Source organism: Schistocerca cancellata, chromosome 6, assembly GCF_023864275.1.
Source record: "Schistocerca cancellata isolate TAMUIC-IGC-003103 chromosome 6, iqSchCanc2.1, whole genome shotgun sequence".
NCBI lineage: Eukaryota > Metazoa > Arthropoda > Insecta > Orthoptera > Acrididae > Schistocerca > Schistocerca cancellata.
In genome coordinates this window covers 395,177,339-395,204,600 of record NC_064631.1, presented here as the reverse complement: position 1 = coordinate 395,204,600, position 27,262 = coordinate 395,177,339, and the positions used below count along the sequence as shown (strand labels likewise).

At 45.1% G+C, this 27,262-nt stretch overlaps 1 protein-coding gene across 1 annotated transcript in view; it reads right to left on the bottom strand.

The window, feature by feature from the left end:
- LOC126088345 (zinc finger protein GLI4-like) overlaps positions 1-27,262 on the bottom strand; it is a 107,222-nt gene that overhangs the window by 46,508 nt on the left and 33,452 nt on the right. The window contains exon 3 of the mRNA XM_049906481.1: positions 2,738-2,888. Coding sequence (XP_049762438.1) covers positions 2,738-2,888 — 151 coding nt within the window. The remainder of the gene's footprint in view (positions 1-2,737; positions 2,889-27,262) is intronic.

The window sequence follows — 27,262 nt, the reverse complement described above, 5'->3', positions numbered from 1 at the left end:
AAGAGGAGAGAGTTAGTTGCATTCTGTTCTTGGTCACCATACTTGGTGCCCATGCCTTGAATGCAGTTCCAAGAATTTCATCGTTCTCATGACCGAGATCTATAACAGCAGATTATGTGCTGACTCTATCCTTATCCCTCTCCCTTCCTTTCAACCATAACAATATTACAATGTTTAAGCACTCATCGCAATGATGTGCATGACACACATATACACCGTCAGCCAGAACATTACGACCACTGACCTACTATCGATATAAACTGTCCAACCGATAGCTGCATCACTCGGCGAGGAATGACCGCTAGTCACACACACGTACGGTGCGTGTAATATCAGTGAGTGTGGGGTCCGTATGAAGATTGGGGAAGGCACGTGATCTATCTGAGTTTGACCGGGGGCAGATTGTGATGGCACGGAGGCTGGGCGTGAGAATTTCGGAAACTGTACAACATATCGGGTGTTCGAGGAGTCCTGCGGCGAGCGTCCTCGACACGTGGCTAAATCGAGTGAAACCATGTACAGATGTCGTGGGGTTGGGAGGCGACCCCTCATCACAGATGTCGGAAGTTGTAGGCTGGGCAGACTGGTAAAACAGGACTGGCGGCGAAAGATGGCGAAACTAACATCGCACTTTAATGTTGGGCGGAGTACAAGGGTGTCTGAACACGCAGTGCACCAAACATTCCCAACGATGGGCCTTTCCAACAGACGACCCATGCATGTATCAACGTTAACACCATGACGTCGGCTGCTACAACTGAAATGGGCACGTGACCATCGGCACTGGATGTCGGTGCAGTGGCAGAGCGTTGCATTGTCTGATGAATCCCGACACGTTCTTCATCATGCCGATGGGAGGGCGCGAATCCGTCGTCTTCCAGGAGAACAGCTCTTTGACAGCTGTACTGCGGGACGGATACAGTCTGGCGGCTGCGGCTCTGGGAAACATCCACGTAAGTATCCATGGATCCAGTGCAACTCGTGCAAGGTACCATGACGATCAAGGAGTATCGTACACTGGTTGCAGATCACGTACACCCCTCCATGACGATCGTGTTTCCCGACGGCAGTGGCATTTTTCACCAACATAATGCAGCACGTCATAAAGCGATGAGTGTGATGGATCGGTTTGAGGAACACAGTCTCGAGTTCCAGTTGGTGTCCTGGCCCGCCAACTCGCCAGGTCTGAACCCGGTCGATCACGTCTGGGATTTGGAGGTAGCCGTGATTGAACGTGGCGTGAGAACTCATCGCCCCCTCCCGGAATTTACGGGAATTAGGCGACCTCTGCGTGCAGATGTGGTTCCACGTCCCTCCAACGACCTACCAAGGCCTTATTGCTTCCAAGCCACGACACCTCGCCGCTGTTATACGTGCCAAAAGTGGACATTCTGGCTGATCAGTTGACTGGGATTCCCTCATCTGCTGTCAACTGTCATTTCCTGAGTAAGGGCCTTACTTTGACTTCATTGGCTAACCTAGACTTATAGTTACGTGCGGCAAAAATTAAGTTACTGTAGGGCTAGTGCGTTGCTGTAAGCACATTTACGCATATCGTCTGCGAAATATTGTATGTCACAACTTCTTATTTGCAGAAGATATTAGTGTCTTACTCACTTCTACACAGTGTCCTAAAATGGTTTCTTTTCACACAAGTGACGTGTTCAGTTTTAATACTTTACAATCACGTTCCATAACTGCTCTGTCACTGTGGCTACTTCGCCCTGTTCATCGTTTTACATTTGCTTTTTTTTTTAGCCACTCCTTAAGCTTGTTACGGCAGACACTATGCGGTAAGAATATACATTACTTTGAACTGAATCGTTACTACATCAAGTAGATTTCTGCTGCGGTCGGCCGTTCAATATGCTTGTCTCGTAACACTTGACATATGTTGTGTACATAGTTCCGCATAGTCAGCGCGTACACAACTTTCCCACTAGAGCGCGCCCCGCTAAGCACAACAGCGCAGGCGCAGCGCTCGGACTACGGGATGCCGCTGCCATAGACATGGACCAAATTCTGCTTCCGCCGATCCGCGTATTAATATGTCTCGCAGCCAATGAGATTGCTGCTAACGTAGAACCTTTCCTCCTCGCGGATCACACTCGCGCAGTGATACCTGAACGCTCGAAGTATTATAACGAGTGTACAGACCTCCGATTGGACAGTCTGCATTAGTCTGCATTTATCTGCACCTGTCTGTACCAGTCTGCATTTGTCTGTACCAGTCTACAGTCAAGTTTCAGTCTGCGCCTAATAAGATTACCGTATTCCTGTACATAGCCATGAAGATAAATGAATAGACACTTTGTCAAGTATCAGAGATATGTGAGAATAAGATTAACGTACCAAGACCAAAGAAACTTCAGATTGTCAATTGTAAATAGCATCCAGAATCAAGTTAAGTAAGGTTTATGCTTGTTACAATTTTAATAAATGTGTGTGAAAATTAGTCAAGGTCTGTTTAAAGTTGGTCAACGTCAATCTGCTACTCAAAGCGTGCAAGTGGCATTTCTATCGTCTGACCTAACGGCAGAAGATAAACACGCCACGATAAGACCACGAGACATGTTGCTGACACTCGCCTACTTCTTTAGTGCGACAAGTCAAATAATCTGATGGTGTGTGTACCGAAGGTCTTACAGTACGCACACCACAACATATCTGTATTTGCTGGGAGAAGACTCTTGCAGAAGTCGCGTGCGCAGCAGCTTGCAGAGGAGACTCGACTCACCTGTGTGTATGTAGGTGTGCTTCTTCATGTCGGACTTCTGGTGGAAGCGCTTCCCGCAGAACTGGCAGGGGTAGGGCCGCGTGTCCGAGTGGATCAGCAGGTGCGTCGACAGCGTCGACGACCGTTTGAACGACTTCCCGCACTGCTTGCACTGTCGGCAAAAGGACGGACGCACCCAAAGTTAGCGACACACATTGCGTCTAATATAGTGTACAAACATCAAGGCCCATATTTGTTACTGTCATTGATTGTCACCGAAAGCTTCACTGCGAACGCTCTTAGCAACGTATATGCTCTCTTTTCTCCGAAATACTATTACAACAGGAACAGGGAATTGTATCTATGCTTTATAGATCTAGAAAAGGCATATGACCGGGTTCCTAGGAGGAAGTTATTGTCTGTTCTACAAGATTATGGAATAGGAGGCAAACTTTTGCAAGCAATTAAAGGTCTTTACATGGATAGTCAGGCAGCAGTTAGGGTTGACGGTAAATAGAGTTCATGGTTCAGAGTAGTTTCAGGGGTAAGACAAGGCTGCAACCTGTCTCCACTGTTGTTCATATTATTTATGGATCATATGTTGAAATCAATAGACTGGCTGGGTGAGATTAAGATATGTGAACACAAAATAAGCAGTCTTGCATATGCGGATGACTTATGTGATGGCAGATTCGATTGAAAGTTTGCAAAGTAATATTTCAGAGCTAGATCAGAAATGTAAAGACTATGGTATGAAGATTAGCATCTCCAAAACGAAAGTAATGTCAGTGGGAAAGAAATATAAACGGATTGAGTGCCAAATAGGAGGAACAAAGTTAGAGCAGGTGGATGGTTTCAAGTACTTAGGATGCATATTCTCACAGGATGGCAACATAGTGAAAGAACTGGAAGCGAGATGTAGCAAAGCTAATGCAGTGAGCGCTCAGCTACGATCTACTCTCTTCTGCAAGAAGGAAGTCAATACCAAGACTAAGTTATCTGTGCACCGTTCAATCTTTCGACCAACTTTGTTGTATGGGAGCGAAAGCTGGGTGGATTCAGGTTACCTTATCAACAAGGTTGAGGTTACGGATATGAAAGTAGCTAGAATGATTGCAGGTACTAGTAGATGGGAACAATGGCAGGAGGGTGTCCACAATGAGGAAATCAAAGAAAAACTGGGAATGAACTCTATAGATGTAGCAGTCAGGGCGAACAGGCTTAGATGGTGGGGTCATGTTACACGCATGGGAGAAGCAGGGTTACCCAAGAGACTCATGGATTCAGCAGTAGAGGGTAGGAGGAGTCGGGGCTGACCGAGGAGAAGGTACCTGGATTCGGTTAAGAATGATTTTGAAGTAATAGGTTTAACATCAGAAGAGGCACCAATGTTAGCCCTGAATAGGAGATCATGGAGGAACTGTATAAGGGGAGCTATGCTCCAGACTGAACGCTGAAAGGCATAATCAGTCTTAAATGATGATGATGATGATGATGACTATTACAACACTTTTGGTTCAAATGGTTCAAATGGCTCTGAGCACTATGGGACTTAACTTCTGAGGTCATCACTCCCCTAGAACTTAGAACTACCTGAACCTAACTAACCTCAGGACATCACACACATCCATGCTCGAGGCAGGATTCGAACCTGCGACCGTAGCGGTTGCGCGGTTCCAGACTTTAGCGCCTAGAACCGCTCGGCCACTCCGCCCGGATTACTTTTGGTACAGCTTAAATCTGCCGTGAGTGTTCTACGCAGTCCTTGAGGGAGAGGATTCTTTGCAAAAGATTTCGGATACAATGAAACTGACGACTATGAACTGAAGTATCTCGTTAGCTATTGTAATACCATTATACACATGTCTGGCTAGCATTTCAGATTTGTATACATTCGTCGACAATGTCAATGTAAGGTTTTCAAGAACACTACAATTAGTCCTGTGGCACAATTAGTTTTATGGGTTCAGTTTCATAATACTGCGTTCATGTTTCAAGCCCCATAAAACTCTTTGTCCCCAATATGTTATCAAGGTAAGGTACAATTACACATTGCTATTAATACACACATCAATACAGTGTCCATGCCCAAATGCATGTCACTGTGAACCGGCCGAGGAAAATCGAAGATAGAAATTAGGGGTACCGGAAGGAAGTTATTGTAAATAAAGGCTTTCTTTGGATTATTGAATATATCGGAATCCACAATAATTCTAGCAGACGCATCTCATTTATTTTCCGAAAACGGATGTGAATTTCGTTGATGTAGGCACAAAGAAAACTCAGTGTTATCGATGAGTATATTTCCATTGTTCACGAAGAAGTTCTGTGATGAAGCATTGACGTCCAACACCTGGTCGCCTTCTTGTGGTTTCACCGTCCTTGAAACACTTTCCGTAGATGCTCAGGACAGTAGCACGCCAACAGACGACCAACTTCGCCGATTTCGAGATGCTTGTTCCCAGATTCCGGACCGTAACAACCTGCCGTTTGTCAGAGTCGCTTAAGTCACTGGATTTCCTCATTTTCAAGCCTTATCTTTCTGACTTTCCGACTTTCCGACTACATCTACAGGTTGCATGCAGTCTTGCGTTGGGTACTGCTTATAATGTTTTCACTCATAATTTGTATAACAGAATGATACTTACAAGTAGCAGAGAGGATGGGGGCACTGAGACGCAACAGGCGCGTATGAGGCGCAGGGGGGGCGCTGCTACGGGGACAGTGGGTCGAATACATGGGCACTCGTCACCGTGGCGTCTGGTTGGTCCCACGGTGGATTTTCCATAGATATTCAAATTACGTAATCTAAGTCCGTGTCATTCCAGGGGCTTTCTGCTCTATAAGGGATGCCATCAAGTGCAAGCAGCCAATAATTTGCCTCTAACGTTGATGAAAGTCATTGATTGCTGAAGCTCATAACCGAACAGATGAGAAGATTTTAGCGAAACAATAGGCAAATTTAAACTGATGCGTTTGAGAGACTCACAGGACTAGCATGTAGACATTAAGAGATTTAGTCAACTGCTTACGTTCATAGATTGTTACCAGTGGGGCATTTAACTTTAGCAAATTTTGTTCTCCCCAGAGGGTGCTGTTTGCAACCAAAATTTTTTGTTTTTTTTTCGTATATTCTCTGCTATTTTGTACTGTGAAACTGAGAAAGAGTAGTGACGGAGCAGAAGAAGGGAATATGTCCCATACGGAAATAAGTTTATAGAAATTTTAGGAGATAGCTCCTGTATTTGCCTCACTGCCAAGCGAAATTCCAGAATGCCTAGCTGAAACCGGATGCCAGAAGGCTGGAATGAGAGAAAGAGTAGAAGCTAACGACCTGTCGAAACTAAGATCATTACAGGCCGAGCACAAGTTCAGATTGCGGAAGGATGGGGAAGGAAATCCACCGTGCCCTTTGCAATGAACGATCCCGGCGATTGCCTTAAATGATTTAGGGAAATCACGGAGGACCTAAATTTGGATGGCCTGGCAGGGACTTGTGCTGTCGTTCTCCTGAAAGTGGGTTCAGTATGCTAACCACTCCGCCACTTCGTTCGGTAGGAGACTTGTGCGGTCTCTCATTGAACATGTACCGATTAGCCAACCCATGGTGGTCCATGCTCTCTTTCCTAAGTTCGATACCATGCCAACGCTTCACTTGGCTCCTGTCACTCAGTCCAGTATCCCCAGTCTTCGTGCAGTACATCTCGCTGCGTGAGCTTACGTGTTGCCAGCGAGAGGATGGGGGAGGGGGGGGGGAGGAGGGGGGAACTGAGGCCTCCATGAGTTTGTATCCAATGCCGCGGCTATGGAGGAGATAGTTAACAATGTTTATGAAAGAAAGCGTATATTCTACTGTGGGCGTGACTCTAGATGGTACCACTGTTTTTCGAGATGAAGAGTGGCAGCAGACACAGGATGACCGGCAGTTCGTTTGCTTGGTGTCGTGCCGGCGCGCAGGTGCGCGGGAGGTTCCGCTCTTGTGTGCTGCGGGTCTGGTTTGCACAACACTGCTTGCACAGCGGCGCAAGTGTTCCCCCTTCAGCTGCGGCGTGATGGAGCACATTTCCTGCCGCCCGGCCCGTCTCTTGTCTTTTGCGATACCCTGCCTGCTACTGTACACCAAGCTGCCGTAATCAGCGCCCCGCCGATATCCGACACGTTAGCACTGACGTGAAAATACTTCACTCTTACTTCACTCTTACTGAAGGCCTAAATTTTCTTAAATTTGTGCTGATATTTCAGTGTTAATAGAATAATAGCGATGTTCCGAGAATGATTTTGCCCCTTTTTGACAGTTAAAAAGTCAGTAATTATATACGTGACAGTGTAACTATGCAGGACGAGACAGGGAGATGAGACAGGCCTGGATAGAATTCGCGCGGTGGTATGACGACTACTGCTCTGTTAATATAGTACACCGTCCACGGTTAGTGTCCTTTCTAGGCGCTTCTCCACATTCCTTTAGGCAAATACTGGCGCTCCTCAATCTCGACTTCAGAAAACACGATACAAAGAGTTAAAATAAAATAAACAAAGCTTACACAATTCTCTTTCAGATGACCCACAATGCTAACCCCCCCCCCTCCCCAAACTCGAGATTCGTTGACAATTGTGACGACAGGACGAACATCCGGCCACAAGATTAAAATAAAATAAATTTTCTTAATCACTCCGTACGATGGGCCAAACGATACTAAAGAGAGAGAAGGGGGGAGGGGGAGGGAGAGACAGAGATTAGTCGGTTGATTTGGAGGAGGGGACCAAATAGCAGGTCATCAGTCCCATCAGATTAGGAAAGGATGGGGAAGGAAGTCGGCCGTGCCCTTTCAAAGGAACCATCCCGGAATTTGCCATATCGATTTAGAAAAATCACGGAAAATCTAAGTCAGGATGGCCGTAGGCGGGTTTGAACCGTCGTCCTCCCGAATGCGGGTCCAGTAGGCCAACCACTGCGTCACCTCGCTCGATAGAGACAGACAGAGAGAGAGAGAGAGAGAGAGGGAGAGAGAGAGAGAGAGAGAGAGAGAGAGAGAGAGAGAGGCGAATTACATAGTAATTGAAGCTATAATCTCTGAGAGGGCACTTGTAATCATTCTGTCGTCTCCATAGCCTACAACGCCATCACACGTTACAGATATTGTTTTTATCTCGGAGGTAGCCGGTTCAGATCCCGAAGGTCGAAGAAATTTACATCACTATGTGGCCTAGAGGGAAAGGGGAGGTAGTGCTTTGCTGTTCTTCTTCACCTGACATTACAGCCGTGTCGTGGCCCTAAATCCACATCTTCCCACAGTTTATCACCTAGTGGCGCCTGGTAACATTACTAATAAGGACTTTAAGGTTGCTGGAGGCGGTTGATAATGGAAGCAAGACTCAAGAAAAATCAAGACATGTTCATAGGATTTTTCGACCTGGAAAAAGTGTTCGGCAGTATACAATAGTGCAAGACGTTCGAAACAAACAGCAGTAAATTATAGGGAAAGATGGATAATATACAATATGTACAAGAACCAAGAGGTAACAATACGACTGGGAGACAAGAACGAAGTGCATGGATTAAAAATAGCGTAAGACGGGGGTACACTCTTTCGCCCCTACTGTTTAATCAATACATCGAAGAAGCAATGACGGAAATGGAAGAAACATTCCAGAGTGGGCTTAGAACTCGAGATCAAAGATTTTCTGATGACATTGGTGTCCTCAGTTAAGGTCATAAAGATTTACGGGATGTATTTCATAGTATAAACAGTGTAATGAGTACGGAGTATAGACTGAGAGTAAATATAGGAAAGCAGCAGAAATGAGAATACCGATAAACTTAACATCAGATGGTTGATCACGAAGTAGATGAAGTTAAGGAATACTGCTATTGAGGCATCAAAATAACCCATGACGAAGGAACAAGGTGGACACAGAAAGCAGTCTAGCACTGGCAAAAAGGTTATTTCTCGTCAAGAAAGTCTACTAATCTAACATAGGCTTAAATTTGAGGAAGAAATTTTTGAGAGTGTACGAGAGCACAGCAGTGAAACACGGACTGTGGTAAAATGGGAACAGAAGAGAACAGAAGCAATTGAGATGTGGTGCTACAGAAGAGTGTTGAATATTAGGTGGACTCATAAGGTAAGGAATGAGGAGGTTCTCCGCAGAATCGACGAGGAAAGGAATGCGTGGGAAACACTGGCAAGAAGAAGGGACAGGATGATTGGACCAGTGGTAAGTCGTCAAGGAATAACTTGGCACCAAAGGGAGCTTTAGAAGTTAAAATCTGTAGAGGAAGACAGAGATTTGAATATATACAACAAATAATTGAGGGTCTAGGTTGCACGTGCTACTCTGAGAGGAAAAGATTGGCACAGGAGAGAAATTTGTGGCGAGATGCGTCAAATCTGTCACAAGACTGATGACATAATACAAGAACTTGCCAGTCACCTGGAAAGTATTCGGGAGGAGTAGCTTCTGTAATGAACTCAACGGTCGCCTCGTCGGGTCTTTTTCCGTTTTCTCCAAGAAAGAAGCTCCGCTTCGTGTTCCAGACGGGCTAATCGGGACCGACCGACCGCCGTGTCGTCCTCTGCCAATGGCGTCATTATGATGCAGTATGGATGGACATGAGGTGATTCGGCACACCGCTCTTCCGGCCGTTGTCGGGTTTCTTGACCCTGGAGCCGCTATTTCTCACTCATGTAGTTCCTCAGTTGGCATCGGGTGGATGAGTTTACCTCGTTCCAGTCCCTGAATCATGAAAAAATACCTAGGAGTATCGGAAATCCTCGCAGCAGCCAGACAAGCTGACCACTGAGCTACTAAGGTGGACTTCTTGTTAAAGAGCTGTAGCCTGCATACCGACACGTGATTTCAGTTTTCACCGTTTGCCGTTGACAACGCAAATAGAGCGTCACACACGACATGAGGATAGCTGTATCAGCTATTACAGAGATACATTTAAGGACTCGACACATAAATCGCGAAGAAAAATTTCGGCGTCTTTAGGCCTCAACATTAATTTCACTTTCACATTTAAGATATCTCGGTTTGTGTTAGATTTGATAATCATGTAACGCTAGCAAATGGCATGCTTTAGTCAGTAAGGCAGTTCCGAACTTCATTAGATACAACCACCCTCCATAAGTAAACTTACTTCCAATATGAACGTAACTAGAAGAAGCAGGAGTATGGGCTATGGTAGAAGATGTTGGTCGATAGCATAGCGTACCGTACTTGTATTTACTTTGTGATGCCGAAGTCTCAGTTATGTAAAAATAGTGTTGGCCGACTATTTTTAGCTGCAAATAGATACGTGAGAAGACGGTTAGCAAGAAGTAGTAGATCACATCAGCAATATTTTAATCTGTTTGCCCTGTTACTGTGACGACAGAGAAATGGTGTTGACGACATGTGAACCTACGTCATAAAATGTCAGAAGCAGTTTTCTTCATGGAGAAGTAACACCAAACAAAAGTCTCAAGCATCCAGTTCATATCGCAAAACACATGGCATCCGAAAGGAGAACTATGATTTCAAAAAAACTCATAACTTGGAAACTATTAAAGTTGGAGACTCGTCGTTTGTTGCAAAACGTTGAGAACCACTCAGACTATTTTTCCTACATCCACTGCTGCAGATTTAACACGGAGTGCATAGAAATAGCGACAGATCAGGAGAAGGCGCAACGAGTCACCTGGTATGCAGAATCCAAATCTGTGATGACGTTACTGTGGAGTTATCGAATTCAGTACGCAAGGGCACCACAGACAACCAAGCATAATGAGGTGGTTCAAAAACTTTAGAGAGACAGGCAGTGTCGTAATGATCCCATCGCATGGGCCATGAGCTCTCCCAATGTCACGAGATTAGACTTCTTTTTGTGAAGTTGCGTCAAGGATCGAGTGTTTCAATGACACTGCTACCTTTCGTGCACGAATCAATAAAGCAATCAAAACTGTTGATGCTACAATGCCGACCCATACGTGGGCAGAAGTCGAATATCGCCTTAGTGTTCTATGAGCAACGAATGGGTGACACTGAAATTCCGCCATGGAAACAAAAATCTTCGAGAGCTTCTAAACATTCTACAACAAACCAGTACGCCCTACCTCTCACTATTTCCAATTTACGAGTTTTTGAAATGTTAGCGGGACTTCATGAGCACCCAATATCATTTCAGTCTTTCAGCGATGTTTTCAATACACTGGAAACGTTCGTCGACAGACAGAACAAGATCGTGAAACCCAAAACAGGTACCCCACCTCAAGTACAAGATAAGTCGGGCTATGTCCGAAAGGTGGCTATTCTTCGAGCCTGCAACCGTTTTTGGATCTCGAGCTAGTTTACCTTTGGAGTATAGTTTGATGACATCTTTTTCGTGCGTCAGTCACCAAACGAAGTGTCACACTGGGGATGATTAATTACAGTAGAACTGAATACCACATCTATTGATTCTTATGCAGTGGTTTACTGTTTTTCTGAATACCTCCAGACTAGTTCCTCCGAAAATTCCACGACCGAATTATTGCGTTATTCTTCTAGCTACCTTCTTTCCGCATCACTTGTCATTAAACGTGTGATGGCGAACGTTGTGGTCAATCGTTTCTAGGCGCTTCTGTCCGGAACCGCGCTGCTGCTACGGTCGCAGGTTCGAACCTACCTCGGGCATGGATGTGTGTGATGTCTTTAGGTTAGTTAGGTTTAAATAGTTCCAGGTGTAGGGGACTATGACCTCAGATGTTAAGTCCCATAGTGCCTAGAGCCATTTGAATCATTTGAAGTGTGAGATTCCATTTCCGCAGCGGTGGTTAGTGCCTGTGGAACCAAACTGCTAAGGTCATCGGTCCCTAGACTTACACACTACTTGATCTAACTTTAACTAACGCTAAGGACAACAGACACGCCTATGCCCGAGGGAGGACTCGAACCTCCGACGGAGGGAGCCGCACGAACCGTGGCAAGGCACCTTGACCGCATGGTTACCTCGCATTTCCGCAGCAGGGGAGAGTGTGTACCTTGGTAAACTTCTCAGACCTTCGCATATAGCCAGTCCTGTTGTGGAAGGTCAGTATATTTTTTTATTCCATTTGTAAATGATTGCATTCAAGTTGTATGTGCTGCGTTCTTTTCCCAAAATTACAAAAATTGCTCCTGAAAATTTAGGTTTTTTCCAAATGTGGAAACATATTCCAAGGTGCAACATGGTCATGTCTCCACGAACAAATATTCGACTGAAATTTAAAAAACTTTGTAATCGAGAAAAATCTTGTCAATACCGTATTTAATAGTCTAAGTGTTAAATTATTATTGTAGTAGACATCAATAATCGCTAAGTGAAATCTAATTAGGTAGAAGTATTATCAAACACAAAAAATGGTTCAAATGGCTCTGAGCACTATGGGACTTAACTTCTCAGGTCATCAGTCCCCTAGAACTTAGAACTACTTAAACCTAACTAACCTAAGGACATCACACACATCCATGCCCGAGGCAGGATTCGAACCTGCGACCGTAGCGGTCGCGCGGTTCCAGACTGTAGCGCCTAGAACCGCTCGGTCACCTCGGCCGGCTATCAAACACAAGTTACAAGTTAAATACAAGGACTTCCTGAAAAGTAATGCCTTCGAAATTTTTATGTGGGGACCCTTAAAAATTTTTAAATAAAACAACACTCAACGAGAGACCAATTTGTTGACACCGTCAGCAAGGAACGTTCGAATTTGTTATCTGTCGTTATCATGGTGAAGGAGAGGGTGCTCCGTGTGTGGACGAACTATTCGAATTTGTGCTTTCAATTTTCTGAGGGTCTCGCAGAACCTTGGAAAGTTTATGGCCGTGCCTTTAGGCCTGAATTTCAAGTGCAACACACCTTGAACATCCCAGAATACAGTTTAGAACTTTCTCGGCATCGGAGATTCTAAGCAGTGGACCTCCATTCATCGTCTCAGGGGTCAAAATGGTGGAACCCACCCTTCATCAGCTGCACAGTGTTCTTAAGCAACCCATCACCCTCACGCTAAAAAAAAAAAAAAAAAAAGCACTCCGTCTTCAGGCCACAAGTGGCCCATCGGGACCATCCGACCGCCTTGTCATCCTCAGGTGAGGATGCGGATAGGAGGGGCGTGTGGTCAGCACACCGCTCTCCCGGTCGTTATGGTGGTTTTCTGTGACCGGAGCCGCTACCAGTCGGTCGAGTATCTCCTCAATTGGCATCACGAGGCTGAGTGCACCCCGAAAAATGGCAACAGCGCATAGCGTCTGGAAGGTCACCCATCCAAGCGCCGACCACGCCCGACAGCGCTTAACTTCGGTGATCTCACGGGAACCGGCGTATCCACTGCGGCAAGGCCGATGCCTCTTCACGCTCAAAACGCAAGAGAAATTGTTGACAGATATCCAATCTCCTCTGTTTCATGTGTCACGCTGTATCTCAAGCACCGGCATTGTTACATCACACACCGCCATCTTACATGCTACAATTCGGAGCACTCTAGTGGCAGAGTGTTGCAACTTGAATAAGTGAAGCGAGAAAGCCGACCGAGTATTATGCATGACTTGTAATACCTCGACCAGTACTCAGAACAGAATACAAAATTCGGAAGCATTACTTTTCAGCACGACCTCATACTTTTTTAAATAGAAGCTATTGAAAACTAACACGAATTTCCATATTTCCATTCTCTAAAATAAGTATAACTGTCAAGACAAAAAAAAACCTCAATTCATTTTCTGGTACCATGTATCCCACGGGAAAAGACCTTCTTTTGTTTCAGGACAGAAGATGGTGCACGACCGACGAAATATGGCTTAACTGTCCATGTGACTGATAAATAGTTCCAAAAATATATAGCATATTTCGCAACACGAAATTCCGGACCTGAAGAATTAGAAATAGTTTCTAAATAGCTTTAATACATTCTACAGCACTTGACTGTGTGGAACGCGAAATATTTACAAATCCCACGAAAAACGCAACCTCATGTCTGACAATAACAAAAAGTTTATAAAATGGTGAAAATTGCTTATGTCGGCCTTAACGCGCATTCCTTCGCGTTATTCTAAATTTAAAATCAGTTAATAGACTGAACAACCGAAAAAAAAACAATCTTCCAGGTACAACACTCTATCCCGCATATACGATGCTATACGCAGCATTGTGACTTAAAAATCAAATCAAGACCGCAAGTAATACAACACTTTGTAGATGATTAAACCTGAAAATGATTTTCTGTGTTGTTTAGTTTACAGCGAATGTTCTACATGCATTATTATCTCGTATTTTATACGTGTTTCTATTATGGCCTTTAGTACATACAGAATAAATATTGATCTTGTTCAGGCAGCTTGAGTTATAAATTCCCCAATCCGTTCTGGGACTTTTCCGTCAAGCAGCAACTGTGTACACTGCCTTCGTGTGCGAATGGAGAGGGGCTTGGGACATAGTCTTCCGGCCGTCGGCGGTGCGTGCGCTAATGAGCGCCTATTGTGGGCTGGCCTCTTTGGTTTACGCACTCCGCACCTGCGTCTCAAGGAATTCATAACACCCTGCGTAAATACCGGCAGCTGGAGTCTGCCGCCGACCTGGTAGACACACACAGTTCAAGCTGCCGGAAGGAAGTGGCGGCGCTATAATCTGGACACCGCCAGTCTCTGACAGGGTGACGGCTCTGCAGGGGATCAACACGTCTGAGAAAGCAATAACAGTTACTAGCTTGCTACACACTTTTTGTGCAGGTCCAGCTCACATACTTCATTGACAAACTTGTAAAAGCGATTATCGCAATTCGATACAAATGAATCTGAAATATCCCGTCGACGTTTCATTTGATTTGGAGGACATTTTTGGGTATAGACAGGGATGAGGAAAAACATGGCGCACGACCTTTGAAGGAAGTCTTCATTTGGAACGAAATAAAGCGTAGATTCGGCGTGCCAAGTGTTCGACAAATACAGGGTGGTCATAACTGAAGTGCAGCTACTCACGGAGATCAAGTGTGTGCTGTAATTATCGTATGGCAGTGAAACTTGGTAGATATGCTAATGCGTTAATGCGGAACCGATTTATGCTCGAAAAAAATTAGTTCCCATTTTAGCCACCAGGTGCCAATCTGGCGCTCTACAGTGTCTCGTCGACGTCTACGGTGCTCATGTTGAACAAAGCGGCGGTTAATAATAAACTGAAAATTACATCTTTCTCATTTGTTCGACCTTTTCTACCCATGTCTAGCTCCTAATCCATTACATATGCAAACGTTTCTATACGGCTTTCTCGCATTCAAAGAGTCAGATTTACACCTGATGGCCCAAACTGGAACTAATAACTAATCGTTTTCGACCTCTGCGAGTTGCTGCACTTTAATTATAACCACCTGGTACTTGATAGGTTTCTATAGGTGTGCAGAAGCAGATATCTAGCACCGGCCACACAGTTGCCGCAAGGTGGAATGTGGGCGTGGAGTTAGCGTCTGTTAGAGTCCCAGACATGCACCATCGGATTCGAGTTTGGTGGCGTATGTTAACTACCACGCTCCTCAAATCACTGTAGCACACTCGTGATTCATAATATCTCCGTACAGTTGTATTAAATTTTAGTTTCCAATAAAAGTAGAGTACAACCAGCTTCTAGGAGAACAGTCAAATCTTCAGGTGCAATGAATTCTATACGAATCAACTAGGGTAATGTAGCGATTCTCAGGTACAAGGAATATGAAAGGAAAATTCATATTCTTGACTATGTTGAGCACTGCAGCCGACGTTTAAATGCAATACGTGAGGGCACATTAGTGGCGAGCTTATGTCTCGACTTTTGACCCGTTCTGCTAGTGGTTTTTCCAAGCGGCCTTGGAATATATGAGACGAATTTTGAGATGATTAATGAAAACCACATCAACCGTAAAATTACATTTTTTACAGTGCTACGACCGGTTTCCTTCTTAGAAAATCCAGCTTGCCGAGTTGTGCTAAAGCAATCTGAAGACGTTGTGAGAACGATACCGGTCGTAGCACAGTAAATGTCTAATTATACAGCTGTATACGTTTCCATTAATCAGTTATATTTGTCAGCTGTAGTGCTCAGCATGCTCAAAACCACAAATTTTCTGCTTACATGCCGTTTACTTGGGAATTTCTGTATTACCCCTGCTGACTCATAAGAATGTTCTATGCGCGTGAAGATGTGATTGTTGTTCTGAAATCTGGTTTGCTCTCCTTTTATTGGAAAATAAAATGTAATACGGCTGTGTGCAGATGTTGTCAGTCGGGAATGATATACACAACATGTCCATTGAAGGTATAAATTCTGAAAAAGAGTCCGTGATCATATTTTCTTGGCATTTTATTTTACAGGTCCATCTTGATCACACAAAGTTTTACACTTCACTATTACCGGTTTCGGTTACTGCCATCTTAAGATCACAAACTATTCTGATGTAGTATCAAAGTCAAACTAAACATGTAGGTACATAGTAAATGCGCACTTACTATGTACCTGTATGTTTAGTTTGACGTTGATACTACATAAGAATATTTTATGATCTGCAGATGGCAGTAGCCGAAACCGGTAACAGTGAAGTGTAAAACTTTGTGTGATCAAGCCGGACCTGTAAAATAAAGTATACAACAAGTGTTGATGATGATCAGGAGAGACTATGTAACACGATTCTGGTCTGTGACGCGAGCAGTAATCTCTCTGGAAGTCACCGAAGTGGTGTCAATTAAAATTGCACAAAGTGATCAGTCTACATGATCGGAGGCCCTAGCCACACGCACATTTTATCTTACTGGAAGATTCCATCACCGTCAGGGAAGACATCTAATACGAAAGGGCGAAGGTGGTCCGCAATAATTGTCACGTAGTCCACAACTGACATGGAGCCTTCGATTATAACCACCACAGATTCCATGGAAACCCAGGTAAGTGGCCCGCATAGCATAATACTGCCCTCAGTCGTCTTGTGTCATGGCACGATGCATGTTTCGATTAATTGTTGGCATCGATGACAGCCTGAAACTTGGTGTGAGTCAATTCGAGTTCAGGTGAAAGTTGCAGTTTCCCTTCCATGGCGCCATCTCCGTTGTTAGTACCAAAAAGTAAAATTATATCTGCGCACAGTAATCACAACGATGTCTACTGTTAGCGAGGGAAACAGCGAAGTGCCTAAAGCTTTGCAACCACGTACTGGGGGAGCAAGGTTCTAATCTCGGTCTAGCCATCCAGATTCAGATAGCTGCCGCGGTAGTTCTATAGACAAGGCCACTGCTGACTTTCTGCCCCATTCTTGTCTAATAGGAGCTCTGTCATTCACTTTAATGACCTTAGTCTTCCTTCGGTTGGCTTAACAACAGGCAATTTGCCCGCAGTGAGCTGTATCGAGAGTGACAAAGTCAAACCATAACCGCTGTGTTTGTTCAAGTGCGAAATATGGCCGTCTGGATTATAAGCCTTCATTCATTAATGTCGGTTGGTTTCCTTTGTTCTCACATCTACAGTAATTTCGTTTCTTCTCTACCATCGTCAACATATCAGCCGTGGAAAAGGTGTTTCGGGAAGAGCTGCACCTGCATATTGGATCTTCTTATGTAACATGGTGCCAGAATTCATTTCCCTTTTACTTTTCGATGTCGGCACATCTGTACTGCTAGCTAGTACGACATATGGTACAAGGGAGTACGTACACAGTTTCTTCAGTTTCCTCTTCCATTCACGAATGGTACGCGCAAAGATGGATTTTCGCTAAGTCTTTGTACGAACTTTTACCCCCATGATAGGTTCATGGGAAGCAGTGTTTAACTTCGAGTCTTGTGTGTCGTATTGAACATTAATAAATAGTTAACAACTTGAAGTGTGTCCATTTCAACATAATAGCGTTAATTGTATCTTTCTAAAGTATCTGTGTTAACTTTCATTGCCTGGTTACAGAGGCATGATGATAGCATGAAGGGGAGTTACCGAGAGGATCGCTAGTGCCAAAGCTTCAAGCATGTATCTCTGCATCGAGACACAGAAGCTCTTTGGGCACCGTGTGCTTGAACTCGAAAATGCATGTACGTCGACACAATCTTTGACGAGAAGGAGACTGGTTTTAGGTGACAACACGTTAGGAAATTTTGATGGCCTTGTCCCACTTGTCCCATTTTATTTTTACATCATCAAGCTTCAATTTTATACGAATTTTAGAGAAATATTATGGCTCAGATGCTTATATATACTTTGATGCCATCTCCATGTCAATACCCACGTCGGCATAGATCGGCATTGGTGGAGACCCGTCAATCAAGACGCGAGGTCAATGCACTTCAGAATAATGTCCTATGTGAGATAGAGTTTCCACAGGACAGTAAAAAGCTTGCAACGAAACAGTCTGGCGTTCATCGCGTGTCATAATTTTAATTTTCAAAGTTATTCTTTCCTCTGAATAATCTGAATCGCAAGCATACTGCAAGGTTGTTTTGTACGCCAAATGATCGATCAGTCTTTGACTGGTTGAGTAAAGGTACGTTCGCCGAGATGTTCTTTGGCGAGTGGCGCTGCGAGCGAATAGTGAGCCAGCGCTGCTGCATGGCGTCGGCGTTATGCCCCGTTTGAAGTGCACTAAACACTTTATTTTATTCCTGTGGGCGTTTTCGGGTGGTCTTGTACGAACGGCTCTGATACTTCCACGTTTGTGCTATGGACGACTGATGTAGTAGCCTCCCTTGAAGTTGCTTTCTAATTGTCATTCTCGTGCAACGAGTGAGGAAAGTGTGATGAGATTTGGCAGCTTGGCGTAGTATTTGCTTAAGCCCGCCCGGCTATCCGTGCGGTCTAACTCACTACTTCCCAAGCGGGAAAGCGTGCCGGTATCCGGCACGAATCCGCCCGGCGGATTAGTATCGAGGTCCCGTGGGCTGGCCAGTCAGTGGATGATTTTTAAGGCAGTTTTCCATTTGCCCCGGCGAATGCGAACTGGTTTCCCTTATTCCGGCTCAGTTACATTATGTAGGCGATTGCTACTCAAACACTGTTTCCACGTACGCGTACACCATAATTCTTTTACTACACAAACATTGGGGTTCCACTCGTCTGGAATGAGACGTACCCGAGAGGGCCCACTGTGGGCTGAACGGCACAGTAACCCTGGGTCCGGTGTGGGGCGGCGGTGGGGTGATTGGACTGCTGTAGCCTGTTGTCGGTTTATGTAGCGCTGAGGGCTACGGCGGGGACGAAGCCTCTCCATCGTTTCTAGGTCCCTAGTTCAATATGATATTTGCTTTTCTCATTTTAAGCTCATCAGCGAGGTTTCACATGTTCTCAAACGTTCGTAGTTCAATGGGGTAGTCTGTTTTCGATGCTCATTTTACGGTATAGAGTTTTCAGTATGCATCCTTATTGTAGGCGTGTTGAATACATCACACTCTCGTTTATTTAAATGATGATAGGATTGTCTAATGTGCGAATAATTCTTCATTGTGCAGTTCCATCTTATATGGTAGTCTTGCATGGTATGTGGAACACGCACGGAAAACTGCAGCCTTCTCTGTGTCCATGACTATGATTCGTGATATACATTCAACTGAAGCATATATAGTTTATTTAGCTTCCTTTGTCACTGATAAAGTCAAGTTTATGGATATAACTGTTTACATGGCATTGCATGGATTTTGTACTCTGCGCAGGAGTCGAGTATGAATTCTCATCCATCCTCTACCTTCAGCAGGGATGTTTATTAATGCGAGGCACAATTGCAATCAATATACGCTTTCTTTCGGAGTTGCAAACAGCGGAAACCTCTGAGTACTCTTTGCATGTTTTTCAGGTCCGAAAGTAAGTGACGGCATTGAGATTTCGAGTCCCAAACATTCGTTTATTCCCATAATTCTTTCCGTTGTGCAAAGTAAGCAATACGTACTCTTGAATATGTCTTTAAAAATGGTCAGATTGCGTTATAAACCCTTTCTTTGGTCAAAGCATCATGTAAAGGGGAGCATTTATTCAGGGTATATTAGTAAAGACATACACTACTGGCCATTAAAATTGCTACACCACGAATATGACGTGCTACAGACGCGAAATTCATCCGACAGGAAGAAGATGCTGTGATATGCAAATGATTAGCTTTTCAGAGCATTCACACAAGGTTGGCGGCGGTGGTGACACCTACAACGTGCTGACAAGAGGAAAGTTTCCAACCGATTTCTCATACACAAACAGCAGTTGACCGGCGTTGCCTGGTGAAACGTTGTTGTGATTCTTCGTGTAAGGAGGAGAAATGAGTACCATCACGTTTCCGACTTTGATAAAGGTCGGATTGTAGCCAAATTCGATTGCGGTTTATCGTATCGCGACATTGCAGCTCGCCCTGGTCGAGATCGAATGACTGTTAGCAGAATATGGAATCGGTGGGTTCAGGAGGGTAATACGGAATGCCGTCTGGATCCCAACGGCCTCGTATCACTAGCAGTTGAGATGACAGGCATCTTATCCGTATGGCTGTAACGGATCGTTGCAGCCACGTCTCGATCCCTGAGTCAACAGATGGGGACGTTTGCAAGACAACAACCATCTGCACGAACAGTTCGACGACGTTTGCAGCAGCATGGACTATCAGCTCGAAGACCATGGCTGCGGTTACCCTTGACGCTGCATCAGAGACAGGAGTGCCTGCGATGGTGTACTCAACGACGAACCTGGGTGCACGAATGACAAAACGTCATTTTTTCGGATGAATCCAGGTTCTGTTTACAGCATCACGATAGTCGCGTCCGTGTTTGGCGACATCGCGGTGAACGCGCATTGGAAGCGTGTATTCGTCATCGCCATACTGGCGTATCACCCGGCATGATGGTGTGGGGTGCCATTGGTTACAAGTCTCGGTCACCTCTTGTTCGCATTGACGGAACATTGAACAGTGAACGTTACATTTCAGATGTGTTACGACCCGTGGCTCTACCCTTCATTCGATCCCTGTGAAACTTTACATTTCAGCAGGATAATGCACGACCGCATGTTGCAGGTCCTTTACGGGCCTTTCTGGTTACAGAAAATGTTCGACTGCTGCCCTGGCCAGCACATTCTCCAGATCTCTCGCCAATTGAAAACGTCTGGTCAATGGTGGCCGAGCAACTGGCTCGTCACAATACGCCAGTCACTACTCTTGATGAACTGTGGTATCGTGTTGAAGCTGCATGGGCAGCTGTACCTGTACACGCCATCCAAGCTCTATTTGTCTCAATGCCGAGGCGTATCAAGTCCGTTATTACGGCCAGAGGTGGTTGTTCTGGGTACTGATTTCTCAGGATCTATGCACCCAAATTGCGTGAAAATGTAATCAAATGTCAGTTCTAGTATAATATATTTGTCCAATGAATACCCGTTTATCATCTGCATTTCTTCTTGGTGTAGCAATTTTAATGGACCGTAGTGTACTTTTGTATACTCACAATAAAATACTCAGAGTATTTGGCTTACAATCGACACAGGTGCAGCAGCTAATTCGCTTTCACAAACTCTTCTTGTTGAGAACAGTAACATCTGTGATACTAGCTTTGCAAGAACGAGTGGGTAATTTATTGAGCAAAGTTACAGAAGAGCAGATCCGTCCTCAGCAGTAGCGAACTGCCTCATGGTTTAAGCGCTGCTACGTACACACCTACGTGTGTTGCGAGTATTTTTGCAATGATCGCTGTGGCCTGTACTGAGGCCTCCCTGCCCGCCTGCCGCCGCTTTGCTATCCCTGGAGCCGTGCTGCGGCTGCTGCGCTGGCCACTTCAGCTAAGCCCCGGCTCCCGCCGCCTCCCGCCGCTGCCGCCGTGTCGCGTGCCGCTGCGACGCGCCAGCCGCCGCCCACGTGGCCGCCGTCGATGACAGGACGGGACGCGGCGCGAATACCCGATGAGGCACGCCGGCGGGATAACAGGCTGCGTTCCTCTTCAATAAGTCAGCGCTTCCTTTTTCTGCATAATTAATTCCGTTGTCGGTTTATCGTGGTGACACCGGTTTTCAAAACAGAGCAGGGTGTTTGCCATAAATTTCTACCGTGAATACTTTGCCTCCAGTGGCTTTCATCCGTTCTAACTCCACACGATATAATGTCTACTGGTTTCGTCGAATGAAAAATGATTCCTTGACCCAAGTTCTGATTTCCTTTCCTCCTTGCCGACCTTCGTAATTGGCTCATTATGTGTACATCCGACAACTGAAGAAGAACTAGAGTTACTCGAACAACCCCTTATCTTGAATCTGGGAAACTTGGATCATAACCACAGACAGAAGAAAACCGTTCCATACACTTTTCCCATTTCCGGCAGCAGTTTACTCAAATAGACTGCCGGTACTCACGGTGTGTTTGTTTCATTGCTTTTCTTTTTCTTTTACTTCCGTTAGCGAAACGTATCTAATAATGGGGTACCTCACTGTATATCCGTGCCTGCAGTCCTATGGAAGGACTAAATAAGCACACAAACAACGCTATTCCAGCGAATCCCTGTATTACAGCAAATCTGAATGGCACTGGGAGCTGTTCTGAAACAGCTAACTAATTGACACAAGCAGGGAATGTTGAAAAAAAAAAAAACACTGCTGCTGCTGTAAATTCTTTATTAAAGGCACGACCGGTTTCGTAATTTTAAATTACGAGGGCTATTCGTAAGGTAAGGAACGATAGGTCGCGAAATGGAAACCACAGTGAAAATCAGAACTGTTTTATTAGCAACAGTTAGCTACAACTTTCAGCTACTTATCTCCATAGTCACCGATCCGGCTTAGACGTTTGTTGTAGCGTTGTACCAACTTTACAATACCCTCGTTATAGAAGGCAGCCGCCAGTGCTTTCCGCCAGTTCTCTACGCTGGCCTACACCTCGTTGTCTGTGCCAAAATGTTGTCTTCATAGCCAGCGGTCCATGTGAGCAGAGATGAAACTCAGAGGGAGACAATAACGGGCTCTATTGTGGGTAATCAAACATTTCCAATTGAAAACGATGCATTGCCCCTGAAGAATGCGGCTGAAAATTGTCTTGAAGAAGAAAACGCACGACAGTTATGTAATGTTGGCTGCATAGCTCCAGGCGAAATTTCTCACGAGGCCCACGTACTTGGCGGGAGACACTATTGTTCTAGGTATCTTTATGTGCTCCTTGTGCGCTCAGGACTAAAAAGAACGAAGTAACGCGATCGACGGGCATAGTAGAGACACTGCCCAACACACCTGTGCAAACTTCTCACTCTGGTTTCCATTTCGCGACCGATCGTTCCCTACTTTCCGAATTACCTTCGTACATCATCAGGTGCAAGAGACCGTAAACAATTTTTTCGCAGACCGTATGACACTGACAAAAAGTGTCTGGAAGAGCGAGTACTTACATTAAGTGGTTAAGCCATGTTTACAGTCCGATCCCAACCCTTCCTTTAAAATACGGGAAATTTTGGAAAGAGCGAGATCATGGATTAAAATACGCGGGATGAAACTGGAACCTATGAACAAATCGGATGAAGGATAAGATTATAAAACGCACATCAAAGAGGGAAGCGGGGGGGGGGGGGCGGAGGAGGAGAGGGGAGGAACAAAGTATAGAGTAAACAGTGCTTCACATAAAGCCGCGCCGGGGCGGAACGCTGCCACTGCCATACATGGACGGATTGAATTCAAAACATAGCTGACCTCAGATTAGCACGTGATGATGTAATTTAAAATTCCGAAACGAGTCGGGCCTTTAATAAAGGATTTACAACAGCTGTAGCGGTTTTTATTCAACATGCAGAAGGTTGGCTGTGGTTGCCCATCCAGTAAACTGTTATGTTCAAGACAAGCAGGGAAGCCGAACACACAAGTCACAAACAAATCCCGACGCGACCATTTACAAAGAGAAGCCGTTTTTGTAGTCAAACTGACCCTAGTATGACGACTCGGTACGTTACAGGTACGCTGACGCTGCAGCAGAACCAGGTGACTCCATCAGAGACCAGTTACAGCGGTAATACCTCTCTACCAACAACCCCCAACGCTCAACCATCAACTATCGCTACTGGCACAAATCCGCCAGTAGCCCTACTACCCGCCCACATTACCGCAGAAGTTTTTCCCCAATGGCGCTATCCGTGTCACTTTTCTCCCTCTTTGGCCTTAAAACCACTGCCCTTCAATCGCTTTCTGTCAACTATCCCCTCGATGGGACCGTATTATTGGGCGATCGCATCCAGACGTACGGACAGAACAATACCACAGGCCCGCATCCAGTGACTCCTAGATTCGAATACTAACCCTTCTGCTGAGTTGGTAATAGAAGAACATTTTGTGATGGTCGCCATACTAGTGCGAGTGAGGAAGGGCTCCTGTGCTACAGATCTGGCAACAGTCTATGACGCCGAACACAGCTTTATCCTCTTACTCACGCACACACACACACATACACTGCATCAGATACACTGTATGTGTGGGAAGAGATATACTCGACAATCCAATTCCTTCTTCACGTTCAGGGCACCCATTATAAGATATGTTTCGCTAAAGGAAGTAAAAGAAAACGAAAAGCAATGAAACCAACATACCGCGAGTACCGGTAGTCTGTCTGAGTAAACTGCTGCCGGAAATGGGAACAACTTGTGCACATCAGGGACGGGCATCGACTTTTGCGGATTGTTAACAGCATATAAACTGATGCGAAGAAACATTATGATCGTGTGGCTACGAAGCCTTTCGCGACGGAGTCCTTGGATAAAAAGTTCTCGGTAAAAGTGATGCATCACATCTCCATAAAATCCCAAGCTTTCGTTGATTATCTCCATCATCGTCATCAGAGGCATCGTCTGATTGTAGCGAAGCTGACGAGCTCAGAGGCGCAGGTGATTGGCTGAATTACGTCATGATGACATCAAGGAAATAGCGCTTACTCAGATGACACCCTCTATGTCCATGGATTATGTTGGCATACTCTATCCACCGTCGCTTGCCACGCCATCACTCGTATTGGGTAGTAAACTACGAGAAGTTCTCCTGTGACGTCTTTATTAAGTGCACGATTCCATGTATTTCAAAGTACATGATTGTTGTGTCCATTGAAGATTTTATCACAGCGGCTACTCTCCACTGCTTATTTAACCGCAGAGTCCAATAGCTCGAAGCGTGGAACAGAATTCTTGTATGCTCAGACATACAAACTGTTCCTAGTCATCGAATTCTTGCACTTTAGGTGACGCTGTCCAGCGCGGCTATCGGCAACAGTCCGTGCAGACTGAATCACGTATCATCTCCTTCACTCACAAGGAATATTATAAATCCCTGGCACTCGGCCGGAACTGACTTTAAGGGGTCGCGACATTTTCTTACTTTTCCTAAGAGGACGAAACACCAGTCTGATTCCTTGCCCGTTTAGGATTACGCATACCTTGCTGGTTATTGCATGGCAGAATAGAACTTCCCTTGTGTTGGTCCTCGTGGCTTTACTGAACAATATCACGTTTTGGTTTTCTCGAGCGGAATGTCTTAATGTCATGCATTGAATACTCGTTTCTTTTGAACAAGTTCGTCCGAAGATTCGTCTCCGAGCCGAGATAGCCATTGTCCGAAATAGTCCTGGCTCTCTGCTTTACGTTGCTCTGCATTGCTCTCTTCTGTGCTGGATAATGAAAGCTGCGCCCATTGAGATTACGTCTGTGTGAGTCGGTTCTCGGTACACAGAATTGCCAAGTCGACCATCTTCTCTCTGTTCAAGCAACGCATCTGAGAGCTACAGCTTTTCATCCTTCTCTGTCTCAACCGTGAATCTTATGTTTGGATGCGTACTGTCCATATGGTTAGTGCACTGCTGCAGCCCCTTTCTGCCATACAACTAGATTGTATCGCCGTTGTATATGAAGAAGCTGGATGGATGGAGGAGGTGGCATTCGATGCTTCTTCAAACTCCTCCATGAAAAATTTAGCTGATGATAGTCGTGACCCCATGGCTTTTCCTGCAGTCGTTTCATAATACGTAGCCATCAGGGTGCATCGGAATAATTTTAAGATTTCAAGACAGAAATGAGTGGCCGATGGAGTTAACGTTTCTTCTACTGGTACTTTCGACAACATAGAGAACACGTAGAGGCTGAGCGTGATTTTATTGGGGCTGTCCTCATCTCCATGATCAGACTCTCAAAGCTTTGAGAGTTTTTAGTATGTTACCTGTAGACGCCAACTATAGGTGTCAATAATTTAGATGAATACTTTGCCCCGTGTATGTAGGAAAGCTGATAACACATCTCTCTTAGTGGGATGCCATCCTTTCTTGTTTTAGGAAGATCATATATGCTGAGTGACCTCGGTGTTCTTGGCCTCAAATTATACAAAAGTTCGTGATAAAAACCAAAGATCTTTAACAGTTTTCCTGTCTTCCGATGTCAAACCTCGTTTAAGAACCTGGTGACTGAAATCCTCCAATAATAGACGCACTTTGTTTCGATAATCATTTGTTTTGAGGATAACCATAGCACTCCCACTGTCACCCGCTAAAACAACTAATTCTTCATCTTTCTCCAACTGTATAAGTCCTTTCACCATGCAGCTCAGAGGTGGACTATGTTGAACACCGCGAGTCATAAAACCAGGACCATTTAGCACAAGGAACACCTCGGCTCCAAGAAGAAGCATGTTCAAATGGTTCAAATGGCTCTGAGCACTATGGGACTTAACTTCTGAGGTCATCAGTCCCCTAGAACTTAGAACTACTTAAACCTAACTAACCTAAGGACATCACACACACCCATGCCCGAGGCAGGATTCAAACCTGCGACCGTAGCGGTCCCACGGTTCCAGACTGAAGCGCCTAGAACCGCTCGGCCACCTCGGCCGGCGTAGAAGCATGTGATGATGGTATTCAAAAGGAACGAGTCTTCAGTGTGATACATTAGGTCAACGCTGTCGAGGAAACTAAGACGCGATATCGTCCAACGAAGTCAGGAGGGCCAGCACACAGCGCAGTTCCGTTACTCGGTGCAACAACCGGTAAGATAAGTGTAATCCTAAATAAGCAAGGAATCAGAACGGTATTTTGCCCTCCAAGGAAAATTAAGGACTTGTCGCGGCCTGCTAAAGACAGTTTCAGCCGAGTGCCAGGGATTTGTAACGCTCCTTGTGAGTGTAGCAGCAGTTACGTGGGTTAGTCTACAGGGACAGATGCCGATAACCGTGCTGGATCTCAGCGTCACTTACAGTACAGGAGTTTTGAAAGATATGCGGTGGCTAAGCACAGTTTGTATGACTCAGAATATAAGTATTCTGGCCCACGCTTCGACTTCTACTGGGACTCTATAATTAGAGAAGTAGTGGAAATTAGACTCTGTGATAATAACTTCAGAAGAGACATCTGGTATTCACTTATAAATAGATGAAAGCGTGGACTTAATAAAGAGCACAGAGGAGAACTTCTCGTAGTTTACTACCCAATGCGAGTGATGGCGCTGCAAGCGACGCTGGATAGTGTGTGGCAAATTAGTCTATGGACATAGAGGGTGTTACCTCAGTACGCACCATTTCCGTGATGTCATCATGATGCAATTCTACTAATCGGATGTCGTCCTTTGAGCATAAAGTGGAGGCCTCGCCAGTTT